Source organism: Trachurus trachurus, assembly GCF_905171665.1.
Source record: "Trachurus trachurus genome assembly, chromosome: 24".
Lineage (NCBI taxonomy): Eukaryota > Metazoa > Chordata > Actinopteri > Carangiformes > Carangidae > Trachurus > Trachurus trachurus.
The window spans coordinates 72236-88324 of record NC_139910.1 but is presented as its reverse complement, the minus strand read 5'-3'; the positions used below and the strand labels follow the sequence as shown (position 1 = coordinate 88324).

Below are 16089 nucleotides of genomic sequence, written 5' to 3'. Positions count from 1 at the left end.
GTGTGCAGCAGCATCAGTGTGTGTGTGAGTGTGTGTGTGTGCAGCAGCATCAGTGTGTGTGTCAGTGTGTGTGTGTGTGTGTGTGTGCAGCAGCAGCATCAGTGTGTGTGTGTGTGTGTGTGCGTGCAGCAGCAGCACCATGTGTGAGGAACAGACCGTCTCTCTGGTCGACGTCCTGGAGGAAGACGAGGAGTTGGAGGAAGAAGCTTCAGCTGTTCTGGCGGGAAGCGACTCGGACCACTGCTCCTACCCTCAGGTACTGCAATACTACTGCAATACTACTGCAATACTACTACTATAGTACTGCTCCTACCCTCAGGTACTACTGCAATACTACTGCAATACTACTACTACTACTATAGTACTGCTCCTACCCTCAGGTACTGCAATACTACTGCAATACTACTACTACTACTATAGTACTGCTCCTACCCTCAGGTACTACTACTATAGTACTACTACGAACCAGTACCAGAGCTTGAATCTGTGACGAGTGGAGACTGTAGTAGTGTTGTACTGTAAATCAGCTTCTTCTGTTCAGGCCGTTGGTGAATGGAACAGTTTCCATAACGACCTGAAGACCAACTAAAACTATCTCAGCTTCTATCACAGAGAAACGGCTCCTTAGTCATCACAGCTTCCAACACTAGGTGGCGCTGTCAGGTTCTGTCTGACTCACTGGGCTGTTTCTCTTTGTCCTTAGCACTTCCTGTCTCTGTTTCCATCTGATATCTGTCACATCACCATAGCTGGTAACTTTTTATTTATTGTAACTGAGAACTACAGTCGTTGGTATTACATGTTGCCACTTTCATGTTTTACCTTTTATTACTTTATTTATTATTATCAATACTATGAATAATCTTGCTGCTATGAGCACTTTGCACTTTGTCTACCTCATACATGTTGTTGTCTAAGTGTTGTCCATTGTCTAACTGTGTCTGTTGATGCCTCATCGTTGTATAGTAGCTTGTATTCTGTGTATTTTACTACTTGTATGTTATGTGTAGAGACTACAGATGGAAATTAGCTGGGAGCTAAATCTGGTGCAACCATCTTTTCATTGTTTTCTTTTAAATGATTAATGTAATTGCACATTGTCCCTTATTAAACTAATAAACTAAACTAAACTAGTACTACTACTACTACTACTGCTACTAACCCTCTACTATAGTAAACACACAGTATGGTACCGGATACTTCCTGCTGCTGTACTGTGTACTGCGTGTAGTACACACTGTGTGTATCCTGTTGTTTACATCAGTATCAGAGAAACTAGTCGTGTTTATCACAATAACAGATTAATGTTTATATTCTAATCTATTGATCAGCTGATCATCGATCTGTGTGTGTGTGTGTGTGTGTGTGTGTGTGTGTGTGTGTGTGTGTGTGTGTGTGTGTGTGTGTGTGTGTGTGTGTGTGTGTGTGTCTCTCTGTGTGTGTGTGTGTGTGTGTGTGTGTGTGTGCAGGGCTACGTGAAGCGTCAGGCGCTCTACGCCTGCAGCACCTGCACGCCGAAGGGCGGCGAAGCGGCCGGCGTGTGTCTGGCGTGTTCATACAAATGTCACGAAGGTCACGACCTGTTTGAACTCTACACCAAGAGGTGAGTGTAACACACCGATCAATACAGAATCAATACTGGATCAATACAGATCAATACAGGATCAATACTGTATCAATACAGGATCAATACAGATCAATACTGGATCAATACTGGATCAATAAAGAATCAATACAGTATCAATACAGGATCAATACAGGAACAATACAGGATCAATACAGGATCAATACAGAATCAATACAGGATCAATACAGGATCAATACAGAATCAATACAAGATCATTACAGTATCAATACAGTATCAATACAGGATCAATACAGTATCAATACAGTATCAATACTGCATCAATACAGGATCAATACAGGATCGACACAGGATCAATACAGTATCAATTCAGGATCAATACAGGATCAATACAGGATCATTACAGGATCAATACAGTATCAATTCAGGATCAATACAGTATCAATACAGGATCAATACAGTATCAATTCAGGATCAATACAGGATCAATACAGGATCAATACTGTATCAATACAGAATCAACACAGGATCAATACAGGATCAATACTGAATCAATACAGGATCAATACAGGATCAATACAGTATCAATACAGAATCAACACAGGATTAATACAGGATCAACACAGTATCAATACAGGATCAATACAGAATCAATACTGTATCAATACAGAATCAATACAGTATCAATACAGGATCAATACTGTATCAATACAGAATCAATACAGGATCAATACAGGATCAATACTGTTTCAATACAGGATCAACACAGAATCAAAACTGTATCAATACAGTATCAATACAGGATCAATACTGTTTCAATACAGGATCAACACAGGATCAATACAGGATCAATACTGTTTCAATACAGGATCAACACAGAATCAAAACTGTATCAATACAGTATCAATACAGGATCAATACTGGATCAATACAGGATCAATACAGGATCAATACAGAATCAATACTGTATCAATACAGAATCAATACAGTATCAATACAGGATCAATACTGTATCAATACAGAATCAATACAGGATCAATACAGGATCAATACTGTTTCAATACAGGATCAACACAGAATCAAAACTGTATCAATACAGTATCAATACAGGATCAATACTGGATCAATACAGGATCAATACAGGATCAATACAGGATCAATACAGTATCAATACTGTATCAATACAGGATCAATACAGGATCAATACAGTATCAATACTGTATCAATACAGGATCAATACAGGATCAATACGATGATCTGAAGGTTTAAACAGCGTTGATATGTAAATTAACTCCAGTGTTTCTACAGGAACTTCCGCTGTGACTGTGGCAACAGGAAGTTCCCTGAGCTGCAGTGTCAACTACATCCTGTGAGTTCACACACACACACACACACACACACACACACACACACACACACACACACACACACACACACACACACACACACACTAACACACACACACACACACACACACACACACACACACACACCTGTTACTCTGCTGTCTCTCTCCTCTGCTCTCTGGTCTGGGCTGCCTGGTTCTTTCGGGCTAGGTGATGGACGGTCCAACCCGACCGGATGCGCTGGTTTGACCCTGGTTCGTGCCGAAAATCTGAGTCGTCAGGCCGGCTGGGCCTCGGGCGTAATCTCCTTTTTTATTTTTTTATTTTGGCCGGCCTCGCCTCGTAATAATTAATGCTAGTGTGTCGGTCCGTGTCGGGTCCGGGCTTCAACAGCTGCGGGTTGGAGGCCTACTGTAAACTTACTGCTGAAGTCGGTGTGGTTTTGGAAACAGCGTGACTGACGTTGCTGTTAAACATGCACCGATAGCGCCACTACCAAAATGAAGCCAACTTCACCAGTGACGGCCGGCGAGTTTAGTAGGCTACTCTATTTTGTCCGTCCCTCTCCCTTATAACTTCGCCACAGTGCAACAAGCGTCCGGCAACCTGCGTGTGCGGTAGGCTAAAGTAATCCAAGTAATCCTTTAAAAAAAAAGAAAGTAACTGTAATCAGAATACATCAATTTAAACTGTAACTATAACGGAATACAGTTACTCATATTTTGTATTTTAATTACGTAACACCGTTACATGTAATCCGTTACTCCCCAACCCTGCGCACACAGCAGCAGGCAGGTCACTAACTTACACACCCTCTCCCTCATCACCAGGCCCGCACGGAATCTGCGGCCGCGGAGCTCCGACGAAAACTCCGCGGTATTTCCGCGGAATTTTGAACACAGTAGTGTAGCAGTTTACTTGAACGCGTCTCGCCCTCGCCCCCTTCCGCTGTCAATATTGTGTCAGCAACAAAAGAAAACAATCGAAAACAACTAATCTACCGGTAAAAAAAGAAAAAAAAATGTCGAAAAACCGATTCACAGCAGAAGAACTGAGGCGGCGTCACTTGTCGACACGGGTCACCGCGGCTGACAGGGCCTATGAATTTAATAATGATTTTTATGCGGACGGGGGCGTACTCTTCTGTAAAGTTTGTCAACACTCCGCTGATTAGGAGGAGACAACCCATCCTGGAGCATCTGAAGTCCCAAAGGCACAACAACAGGAAGAGGAGTGGATTGGGTAAGTAGCTGGTTAACATATTAAATTAATTTAAATGTGTTGTCACCGTGTTTAGACGACTCCGGTTGTCACTATGACGGCGAGTATACTGGGTTAGCGAGTTGAACGTAAAAAGCCGGCTTAACTGTAACAGGAGGGTGGTTGTCTTTTAACCCGGCGGCTAGATCACCATCATCCTGTCCAGGTTATGATCAGAGTTTCATCCTAAACCGGCTGTAAAAGCGCCGCTGTTTCATTATTTAACTCATGTAGAGCTGCGTCACCTTTATTTTGAAAGTCCAGCGGAGCGGATCAGAGCCAGCGTTACGGAGGGAGAGAGGAGAGATCAGCTGATCCGCTGCTGTTACTTTCTCTCTGAGCGTCTCCTACAGATGTTCAGCTGAGGGAAGACGCTGCTGCTCAGCTGTTGAGCCGAGCGTCAGGAGCTCATATTTATATTTAGTGTATAGAGACACTGAAAGAAGTTGTGCGCTGGCAGCAGTCACATACACAGATGGATAATCGGTCAAGTTAATAATTTCACTTTGATGTGGCCAAGAATGAGCTATTTTCAGTGTTTTTCGGATGTTGTATGACAGTGCTGCTCAAATGCAAACATTTAATGTCCACTTTGTTTACACAGTTTAAAAGGTCTCTGTTGTCTTTGTACAGAGAGAATAGCCCATGAGATTTGTACTTATAAATATTTTTATACGCCAGCCTTGTTTTCTAGGAAAACACACTTGCATAATTGCATTCAAACATGATTTTAAAATGTCAGTTGCTGTTGCTCTTATTTTATTTTGTTTAAATGGATAAAGCTTCATATTTAAAAGTAGCAATGTTGAGCTGTCATAAATTAAAAGCAGCCTCCTCTCTTATTTGCAGCTACAGTGTTGCTTCAGGCTGTGATCATTTTTTTTTTTGTATGGCTCATACTCTCTCCATTACAACAAGCTGCTTTTATTTTAGGCTATTTGTTGTTGTTTTTTACTATGGACTAAAATTGGCATCTCTGCTAAATGCAGTAGCCTACATATACATTCCATCAAATATGTATTGCTCCTTAATATGCATGGCCCCATCTAAATACAAAGTAAAAGTACAAGCTTATGTTTACTTTATCTTACATTCTGTGTAATAATAATACTATGTCTCAATTGTTCTTTTTCTTTTCTTTGTCTTCTAGTACGATCTAGGACTCAAACCCTGGCTGCCTGCCTCTCCAAGACTCCATCAACTTCTGAGAGGAAGGAGTTGGTGCTGGATTTCACCAAGGCTCTGGTTGAAGCTGACATTGAATTAATTGACCAGTTTTGGTAATGGTGGTCTTGATCCCAGTGCTGTGCTCAACAGTGAAGATGGCATGGGCCGAAGTCACATAAAATGTCCAGGTTCTCTGCAAGGTACTGGACAGCTTCAGTCCAGGAACCCCATCTGGTCATGACAGCAAACACCGGCATAACAGGAGCCAAGCCCAATGCCTGCATATAGGCCCGCAGCTCTTGCCGACGTTGAGGTGCCTTGCAGAAGACTCTCTTCACCAGTGCGCACACCCTGTTGAGGTCCTCAAAGGTGTCTGGGAAGACCTGCAGCACCAAGTTGAGCAGATGTGCCAGACACGTCACATGGATGGAGTTGGGGAACAGGCCATGAAGCATGGTCTTGAAGGCTTTCTTCATGTAGCTTGCCGAGTCGGTGACAAAAGCCCACACATCACTGAAGTTGATGTTGTAGTTGTTGAGGCAAGAAATGACTGCCTGGGACACAGTGTTGAAGTTAACTCTGTCGAGGAACACTACATCTGCTGCCAGAGGTGGCCTGCCAACAGGTTGCAGAAGAACTGCCAGGACACAGCGGCCACAGGCGTCTGTCGCTTCATTTAACAAAACATAGATGGGCTTTCCTTCCACCGCACACTTGACGTCCTCCACCATCTGAGGGAACAGCTCTGGCAGGTAGTCGGAGCAGATGTGGGACGGAGCTGGAAGGGACCCGCCCTGCTTGCAGTATTTCTGCAGAAAAGCAGCCACTGACCTCTAAGGCTGTTCGGGACCTGAGAGCGCTGCTAGAAGAGAAAGAAGCTACTCTAAAGGCCCATGCCATCTTCATTGATTGATTGATTGATTGATTGATTTACTTTATTGATCCCGAGGGAAATTCAGGTGTGGTCAACAGCTCACAAAGAATCAGTCACTCATTGTTGAGCACAGCACTGAGATCAAGACCACCATTACCAAACTGCAGGAGACTTCCAACCCCTCTGCTGCCACTATTCATGGTCAACTGGAGAACCTCCTCATGCTGTTTGAATATGGCCGCACTGTCGGGGCTGAGGATTGTGTAGCTTTCTTGCTCGTTAACTCTGTTACTTTCTCTTTTATTGATTGTTAATGTAAGTTTTTTTCAAACTAGTTGCAGGGGGGTTCATAGATTATTTAAAAATAATTTGCACAATATTTATTTATGCAGTTGTTCCTGATTTATTTATTGGATAAATTAAAGCAGAAGTGAGTGATATATTTGTGTTAATATAAGTCTTAAATAGTTGTATCTTCCGACAGCAATCACTTACATAGAGTGTTTGGTCTGAAACACGGGTCTGTCAGTCACTCTGCTCTGCTCTGAGCCCAGGAGAAAACATTTATCGTATCCTACAGTTTTTATCCAATGAGGAGAGAGAACGGCATGCAGGGCTGTGTGTGCAGCCAAGGAACGCCGTGAATGTGGTGACGTAGCGACGAGGACTGTTATGGTGCGTTCAGGGCAGCCCGTAACTCGTGTTTTTCCGACCGTGAAGTGGTACCAGTTCGATCTGGTACGAGTTCATGGGTCAGAAGTTACGAGTGGCCGTTATAGTGACTTTCACCGGTAAAACAGGTCGGAAAAACACGAGTGGGTTGCCTGGAACGCTACAAAGTCGTAAGTCGTGACTTGAAGCTGTAATTTACGATTTCAAAAGCCTGCCTGGATCGCAGCATTAGCCAAAACGACCGGATCGCTTACTTCTGCTTTAAAGGGACAACGAGGAGTTTTGGAAAAGCGAAGCGTTTTCACACTACATTTATGAGCCTCCGCGCACACCGTACATTTCTTTGACCGGCGCAAGACAGACTCATGTTTTCATTCATCAAAAATTAAAGTCAGAGGTTCACATACCATCGTAGTTCCGACCATAAACGGCGATTCTGCGGCGTTATTCTCATAACTCGCCACGAAGGAAACGCTGGTCGGCTCGACCAGCGTTTCCACCCCCACTAATAATAACAAAATAACGATAGAGACAGAACGATATATTTAGCGAAAATGGAGCCAGTAACAAGCGTGGGTAGCGTAGATTCATCCACATTAATGTGAGACTTTTTTATAACCGAATAGAAACTCCTCGTTGTCCCTTTAAGTAATGCAGGGTCTTGTTCTAATCTTAAATAAGCTGTTCTTTTCCATTGTACATAAAACAAACCTGTTGTTTTGTGGTTCAATATGTATTTAGGTTATTTAAAACCTTTTAAAATTGTTTTTGTTTCAGATATCTATTGAATATGAATAAGAATTTGCACTATATTTACCTATTTATTTATGTCTTTATGACATTATTTATTGAAATATCCTAATTTGTACATATGCTCAGAGTTGATTTTTTTTTACACATTTGCGTAGCCTAAATTGAATATGTTCCATGAAATGTTAAGTAAATTGTTTTCTATTGAATAAAAACGACTACATGGTGTCAATATGGTGACTATATCTTTGACTTTGTGGTACTTTTAGCTTTTCTAGATTCTCACATCCAGAGTTCAGGCTGCTACGCAGCACTCACGCCTATGTTGCCCTGCACCTATAGGCATATCAGAGGTACCCAGAGGACACATGCACATTTCTTCAGTGACACTTGCCTGGTCTTTCATGTTTTCAGCAGCTTTTCTGGCCCTTAAAGCTTTCTTTCTATCTGCAGGAGTTTTGAGCAGTGATTGAATCTGAGGTCTCTGCGGTTACCTTTATATTGTCAGCTAAAATGCTGGTGTCATTCCAGTGAGGTCACAGTGGGTTCCATTACGTCAGCGTGGCAGCTCCTTATATGGATTTTATTTAAAGTAGCACTATGCACATCCGTTTAAGTGCTGGTGCAGGACATAAAACTTTTCCAATGATTAAAAAGAGGGAAGTCTGCACAAACAGTTTTTATGCTCCACCGATTTATTTGTGCAAAAAAGCTCTTGGCGAGGGTGTTAAGGAAAAACTCCCCTTTAACGGGGCAGAAACCTCAGGTAGACTAGGCTTCAAGGTGAGCGGCCATCTGCATTGACTGGTTGGGTTGAGAGAGGAAGAAAGAGAGAGAGATAGAAAGGGAAGTAAAGAGGAGAGACGGGTGCAACAGCAATAACATAAGTTTTTCTCCGGGAGCGTCTGGGTTCTGACTTGATGCTGCAGGCGAGAAAGTACAGGAGTGTCCAGCCTTCCACCCACCACCCACCCATGAGGCAATTTTAATACAGGATTTTGCTTGTTAAAAGATGCTATTTTTGCTCTAAACACATGGATTATTGTACTAGATAATTGTTTAAAACCATAAAAGAAAAAGAAACTACTCCGCAGAATCCCGCAGATTTTCCTCCTGAATCACCGCAGAAAACCAGAAAAAAGTCCGCAGATTCCGTTTGGATTTACTCATCACTACTGTCTTATTATTAGCCGTTAGCCGCAGCTAGAGGTTAAAAGCCGACGTTATAACTTTAACAACGTTATCAGGCAGGTGGACAAACGTCCTCTTTGGCCCAGACACGTCCACTTTTCACGTCCTGGCCGGCGTGTCCGCGACGCGTCCGTTTTAGTTTTTTTAATGATATCATGAATATGTCCGGTGTTGATTGGTTTTCATGGGACCGCGGACCCTGACAGATGCGCTCCAACACCCGGACCCGGCACGTTAATTCTCAGTACCGGCCTGTAGGAGCCCATACAGATCCATGCAGAGGAGCTCAGAGGAACAGACAAGCAGCCCCCTGCTGCAGCACAGTGAAGAGGCAGGTGGTGTGTGTGTGTGTGTGTGTGTGTGTGTGTGTGTGTGTGTGTGTGTGTGTGTGTGTGTGTGTGTGTGTGTGTGTGTGTGTGTGTGTGTGTGTGTGTGTGTGTGTGTGTGTGTGTGTGTGTGTGTGTGTGTGTGTGTGTGTGTGTGTGTGTGTCTGTCTGTCTGTCTGTCTGTCTGTCTGTCTGTCTGTCTGTCTGTCTGTCTGTCTGTCTGTCTGTCTGTCTGTCTGTCTGTCTGTCTGTCTGTCTGTCTGTCTGTCTGTCTGTCTGTCTGTCTGTGAGAGAGAGAACCTACAGTAAAATTGATCCAATGCGCAATCTGTTTGTTTTGTTTTAATGAAGCCGCTTCTCTGGCTGCTTCCAACAGATACTCTGTCAAATGACAGTGTTTCACCAATCAAATGCAGCCACTGGCGACGTCCAATCAGACGGAGCCAGGTAGTCATATGACCACACACAAACTCTCTGTGGTGAACAGGATGGCCACTCCGCCTCACATCAGAGGAAACACGTTTAGCTGGTGTTGTGGCTGTGACTCTGCCGACGCCAGCCCTGTAACTCACAGCCCGACCAGGTGTTCACTAATGCCACAAATAAATTACGTCCGCCATGAATAGATTTTTCGGCTTTCGGCAACGCAATATTGTTCCGTTCATTGATCATAGGCTAGCGCTCTTTCTCCGTTATTAGCCCTCACACACACAGAGAGAGAGAGAGAAGCGCGCATGCATGACAGCAGGGCACGGTAAAAGCATAACTCATACCCCCCCCCCCCCCCCCCCCCCCCCCGGACCCCAGCGATAGATAGGTCTATCGGCGATCTCCTGGGAGGGCGATTGGGACGATCTGAGAATGTCAAAATCGCCCAACACTATTTCACGCCACTATCACCGTTTAGACAGATCTGAAATTTCTGTGTGTGTGTTTTGTGTTGCAATGTGTTGTATTTATTCAGTTTTGGGGCATCAGGGTGTGTAGAAAGCATCAGTGGCTGCAGCTGACAGGGACAGCTAACGGTAGCTAAGCTAACGGCAGCAGCAAAGCTAATGGCATTCGCTGAGCTAACGGTAGCTAAGCTAACGGCGGTAGCTAAGCTAACAGCAGCTAAGCTACCACCAGGACGTCAGCTGTTAAAACCCTCCCGTTGTGGGACACGACATGAAACTACTCCAGTTAGCTCAGTCAGATATCCGCTGGAGAAAATATTTTTTCATGGAGCGTTTATTGAGTCACTGAGTTATTAAAGTTAAACAGGTAGCTAACAGGTAGCCCGGCTAATTTACATAACCATAACCACCCTGAACATGGAGAACCCTGTGTAGGGTAGTTAGAGTTAACCAGTAACCGTGTAACCACCTCAGGGAACTAGAGGGAACTAGAGGGCGATGGGAACGCACCCCCAGAGGGAATGACACGCAGCATAGGGCCGCTCGGCGCGGGATTCGAACCGGGGCCTCAGCACACGGAGCTAAACACCTTTAACCCTTTACACCTTAACCAGTTTAACTAGTTTAACCAGAATCAGTACAGGTGTAGTACAGGTGTCATGACGTTGTGTTTGTTTCAGGACAAAGACGACAACAACTCTCTGAATAAATACAGTCACAACTTCTTTGGACTTTACTGCACCTGCAGCCGACCGTACCCGGACCCCCAAGACCAGGTGAGACCCCCTAGACCAGGTGAGACTAGACCCTAACCCTACCCGGACCCCCAAGACCAGGTGAGACCCCCTAGACCAGGTGAGACTAGACCCTAACCGTACCCGGACCCCCAAGACCAGGTGAGACACACACCTAGACCAGGTGAGACTAGACCCTAACCGTACCCGGACCCCCTAGACCAGGTGAGACACACACCTAGACCAGGGTTAGGGTCTAGGGTCTAGAGTTAGGGTTAACCCTAGACCCTAGACCCTCACCTGAGACCCTCACCTGAGACCTGAGACCTGAGACCTGAGACTCACCTGACCTTCTGTCTGTGTCTCTGTGTGTGGTTGTTTTCATGGCAGGTGGAGGACGAGATGATCCAGTGTGTGGTGTGTGAGGACTGGCTGCACGGCCGGGTGAGTCCCCTGTAGACCAGGACCAGGTGTAGACCAGGTGTAGACCAGGTGGACCTGAACCTCACCTGTTCAGCGATATAAATGTTATATAAATGTAATCCATTACTATTATTATTATTATGCAGCACCTGGGCCGTGCGGCTCCAGACTGCGTGGAGCTGCAGGAGATGATCTGTGAGTCGTGTATGAACAAACACCTGTTCCTCTGGACCTACGCCGCTCACCTGGCAGGTAACCAATCAGCTGACACTTCCTGTGTGAGCTACTTCCTGTGTGAGCTACTTCCTGTGTGAGCTACTTCCTGTGTGTGAGTTACTTCCTGTGTGAGCTACTTCCTGTGTGTGAGCTACTTCCTGTGTGAGCTACTTCCTGTGTGTGAGCTACTTCCTGTGTGAGCTACTTCCTGTGTGTGAGTTACTTCCTGTGTGAGCTACTTCCTGTGTGTGAGCTACTTCCTGTGTGTGAGTTACTTCCTGTGTGAGTTACTTCCTGTGTGAGCTACTTGTCACTACCCGATTTGCATCGCTGCCTGATTTGTGTAAATACTGGTCTGTGCATGCGCAGACCAGTATGTCAGGCTGTTTAACTGACATGTTGTAGCACCGTGGACGTCCGTCATAAGACAGCCGTGTTGTGGTTAGTTTGTTAGTTAGATTGTTGGTTAGATTGTTTGTGGTTGTCATGGTGATGAGGCCGGCGAGAAAAGACAAGAGTAAAGGCAAGGCAAGGCAATTTTATTTGTGTAGCCCGTTTTTACCAACAGTTTGCCTCTGAGGAAAACTGACTGAGGAAAAACTCCATGGAAAACCCTTTTAACAGGGAAAACCAGGAGAAAGCTCAGGGTGAGCAACAGAGGAGGGATCATCACCCAGGACAGAGATGTTGTTACAGACAAGAAGTTTATACTTCTATACTATAAACTACAGTTTATAATAGAAAATGTGAGAAACATGGAAATGTTAACAAGAGTTGAAGGAGGAAGCTTCTGGTAGGCAAGGGAGGCAGGGAGAGCAGACCAGCTTAATGGGAGGACTGGATGGCAGACTGGTTCATGGGAAGAGAGGACAGACCAGCTTAATGGGAGGACTGGATGGCAGACTGGTTCATAGGAAGAGAGGACAGACCAGCTTAATGGGAGGACTGGATGGCAGACTAGTTCATAGGAAGAGAGGACAGACCAGCTTAATGGGAGGACTGGATGGCAGACTGGTTCATAGGAAGAGAGGACAGACCAGCTTAATGGGAGGACTGGATGGCAGACTGGTTCATAGGAAGAGAGGACAGACCAGCTTAATGGGAGGACTGGATGGCAGACTAGTTCATGGGAAGAGAGGGCAGACCAGCTTAATGGGAGGACTGGATGGCAGACTGGTTCATGGGAAGAGAGGACAGACCAGCTTAATGGGAGGACTGGATGGCAGACTGGTTCATGGGAAGAGAGGACAGACCAGCTTAATGGAGGACTGGATGGCAGACTGGTTCATAGGAAGAGAGGACAGACCAGCTTAATGGGAGGACTGGATGGCAGACTGGTTCATAGAAAGAGAGGACAGACCAGCTTAATGGAGGACTGGATGGCAGACTGGTTCATGGGAAGAGAGGACAGACCAGCTTAATGGGAGGACTGGGTGGCAGACTGGTTCATAGGAAGAGAGGGCAGACCAGCTTAATGGGAGGACTGGATGGCAGACTGGATCATAGGAAGAGAGGGCAGACCAGCTTAATGGGAGGACTGGATGGCAGACTGGTTCATGGGAAGAGAGGACAGACCAGCTTAATGGGAGGACTGGATGGCAGACTGGTTCATGGGAAGGGAGGACAGACCAGCTTAATGGGAGGACTGGAAGGCAGACTGGTTCATAGGAAGAGAGAGCAGACCAGCTTAATGGGAGGACTGGATGGCATACTGGTTCAGGCGGCGGCTGGTGCAGAGAGATGGAGCTCCGGTGGATCTGTGGAGACACCAAGGCCAAACTACAAAGTACAACAGAAAATGACAGTTCAAAAATGTAAACACTAAAAGCAGAACTTTAAGCAGACTTCTGCTTGTACGCGAATCGGGCAGTGCCCTAATGAAGTTTGTCCAAGTCACAAATGGGGTAGCGATGCAAATCCGGTAGTGACACTACTTCCTGGTTGTCAGCTACTTCCTGGTTGAGCTACTTCCTGTGTGAGCTACTTCCTGGTTGTCAGCTACTTCCCGGTTGTCAGCTACTTCCTGGTTGAGCTACTTCCTGGTTGAGCTACTTCCTGTGTGAGCTACTTCCCGGTTGTCAGCTACTTCCTGGTTGAGCTACTTCCTGGTTGAGCTACTTCCTGGTTGAGCTACTTCCTGGTTGTGATCTACTTCCTGGTCAGTTGCAGGTGCAGCGGCGCAGGTGAAGGAGGAAACTGGAGGAAATTCAAACTCAGTTCAGAACAAACAAGAACAGGTGAGAGGATGAAACTGGACACGTCTGTGTTACCATAGTAACCACGGGTGTGTTACCATAGTAACCACAGGTGTGTTAGGCCGCTGAGAAGTGAGTACTAGTTGAAGAGTCTGGAGGTTGTCATAGTAACTACAGTCACCACCACAGGACCAGAAGCTGATGGTTTAAGTCTAGACTCAACCTTTAGAGTACTAGTTAAAGTACTAACCTTTTTTTTATTTTATTTTTTTTATTAAACATTTATATATACACACATACAAATAAACATACAATGAATAGACAAACAAAAAATATATACATATATACACTGAAAGGGGTACCAACACTATACCATTATATATTAAAAAAAAAAAAAATATATATATATATATATATATATATATATATATATATATATATATATATATATACTATATCATACATATATATATCATATGTCACACATACCACATTACTACATAACGTAATATATATAATACAATACATATATCATAGGTATTATTAAATAGTTGTTTGCAATAATTTATAATATTCTAAGGTTTTTAGAGCTTTTCTGTCTTTCATATTTTGTAATAACTGCATGTAATATCTTATTTCTATTTTAAACTCATAAAAATATGGTTTTTTGGACCATTTACATTTATGGACATAATATTTTCCTTGTAAAATAAAAAGATTCAACAAAAACAATTCCTTTCCCTTAAGGTTTTTTTCATCATACATAAGAATTATATCTTTTTCTTTGAGTTTAATCTTGATTCCTGTCAAACATTCAAACATGTTTTCTAGTTCTATCCAAAACAAATGAGTATAGCGACATTCAAAAAAAAGATGACAGATATTTTCCTCCTCAATTAAAGTACTAACCTGTGTAACGAACGCGACCGCCGCAGGTTGATGATGTCATCGAGCCCAGCAACAAGCGGAGCCGCGAGGGGGCGGAGCCTCGGAGAGAGGGGGCGGAGCCTCGGAGCCATGAGGGGGCGGAGCCTAGCTGCAGACTGAAGGAGCTGCAGGCGATTGGTCGGAGCACCGTCCAATCAGGAGCCGTGTTCTGGCCGTCGTCGTGGCGATCCAGACTCTGCTGCTGCAGCGCCTGCAAGGTGACTGAGCTCCAATAGAAGCAGGAAGTAACGTCACCATGGGAACTCAATCCAGAACAAGTCTCCATGTGAGTGAATAGTGTGATGATAACCCTAACCCATAGAGACTCCAGGTGGCGTAGTGACGTCACCATGGCGACCACATGGCGCCTTCCTTTCCCGTGTCCGTTGGTGACACCAGATCTGTCTTCACACTAAATACATTCTTCTGTTGCCGTGACAACAAACTGCTGGTTTCTCTTCATGAACCGTGGTGTTTTAAACAGGTCAAAGCTCAGAGAAAACTGTTCACTCACATGGAGACTTTGAGTTGAGTTCCCATGGCGACGGTACTTCCTGCTTCCTCTTCGGCTCTCTATTGGCCGAGGCTCTGGTGTTGTCATGGTGACCGTGGAGGCTCTGGTGTTGTCATGGTGACCCGTCCTGTCCCCCGTGTCCTAGGATCGCCTGTCCGAGTCCGGCCTGTCCTTCCTGCTGGACGACAGCGACACGGTCGTCGCCTACGAGACCAGAGGGAAAAACAACGAGCAGCAACACGAAGGACCAGGAGGTCGAGACCCTCTGATGTCGGCGCTCGACAACCTGAACCGCGTTCAGCAGCTGGAGATCATCCACGGTCAGTAGTACTGCCAGGACTACTGTAGTACTACCAGTACTACTACACGTACTACTACAGTACTACTGCAGTACTTGTAGGTGTGTTACCTTGTCTGTGTGTTTTCTTCAGGCTACAACGACATGAAGACGGAGCTGAAGGACTTCCTGCAGAGATTCGCTGCTGAAGGAAAAGTGAGTTTCACCTGAACGTGACCGTTGACCTTTGACCCTGAACGTGACCTGTGAGCTGATGACCTTTGACCTTTGACCTTTGACCTCTGACAGGTGGTTACCCCCGACGACATCCGTCAGTTCTTCGAGCAGCAGCAGAGCAGGAAGAGACGACGAGACGACGCCTTCTCCTGCACCTGACGACCTGACGACCTCTGACATCACTTCCTGTGGACCAGCTGATTGGACGTCAACACCTGTTTGTTTCCTTTGTAATGAAAAACAATAAAAACAATAAAAACAAACCAGCGCTGTAGTGATGTCATCGTGTTCCAGTGATGTAATAATGATGTCATGATGATGTCATGATGATGTCATGATGATGTCATGGTGATGTCATGATGATGTCATGCTCAACAGCAGGTTTAAAATCGCCAAATGCAGGTAAAAATACGTTTTGGCGAGTAAAATGATGAGGTCACTATAATATATATAATATAACTGTCGTCATAGAAACAGGACCGTGAAGCTACAGGAGTTT

At 44.9% G+C, this 16089-nt stretch overlaps 1 protein-coding gene across 2 annotated transcripts; it reads left to right on the top strand.

Moving 5' to 3' along the window:
• The first annotated feature begins 123 nt into the window (after nt 1-123).
• Nucleotides 124-15802, top strand: ubr7 (ubiquitin protein ligase E3 component n-recognin 7). Of its 2 annotated transcripts, none has more exons than XM_084000930.1 (11): nt 124-256; nt 1470-1603; nt 2894-2954; nt 10748-10843; nt 11192-11245; nt 11371-11476; nt 13610-13677; nt 14571-14780; nt 15222-15396; nt 15508-15569; nt 15663-15802. In XM_084000930.1, exons 1-11 carry the CDS (start codon nt 140-142, stop codon nt 15747-15749), a joined length of 1170 nt encoding a protein of 389 aa, XP_083857056.1. In that variant the 5' UTR covers nt 124-139; the 3' UTR covers nt 15750-15802. The 2 variants fall into 2 exon arrangements, with proteins under 2 accessions (XP_083857056.1, XP_083857055.1); XM_084000929.1 differs by having other exon boundaries at nt 13604-13677.
• The last annotated feature ends 287 nt before the right edge of the window (nt 15803-16089 follow it).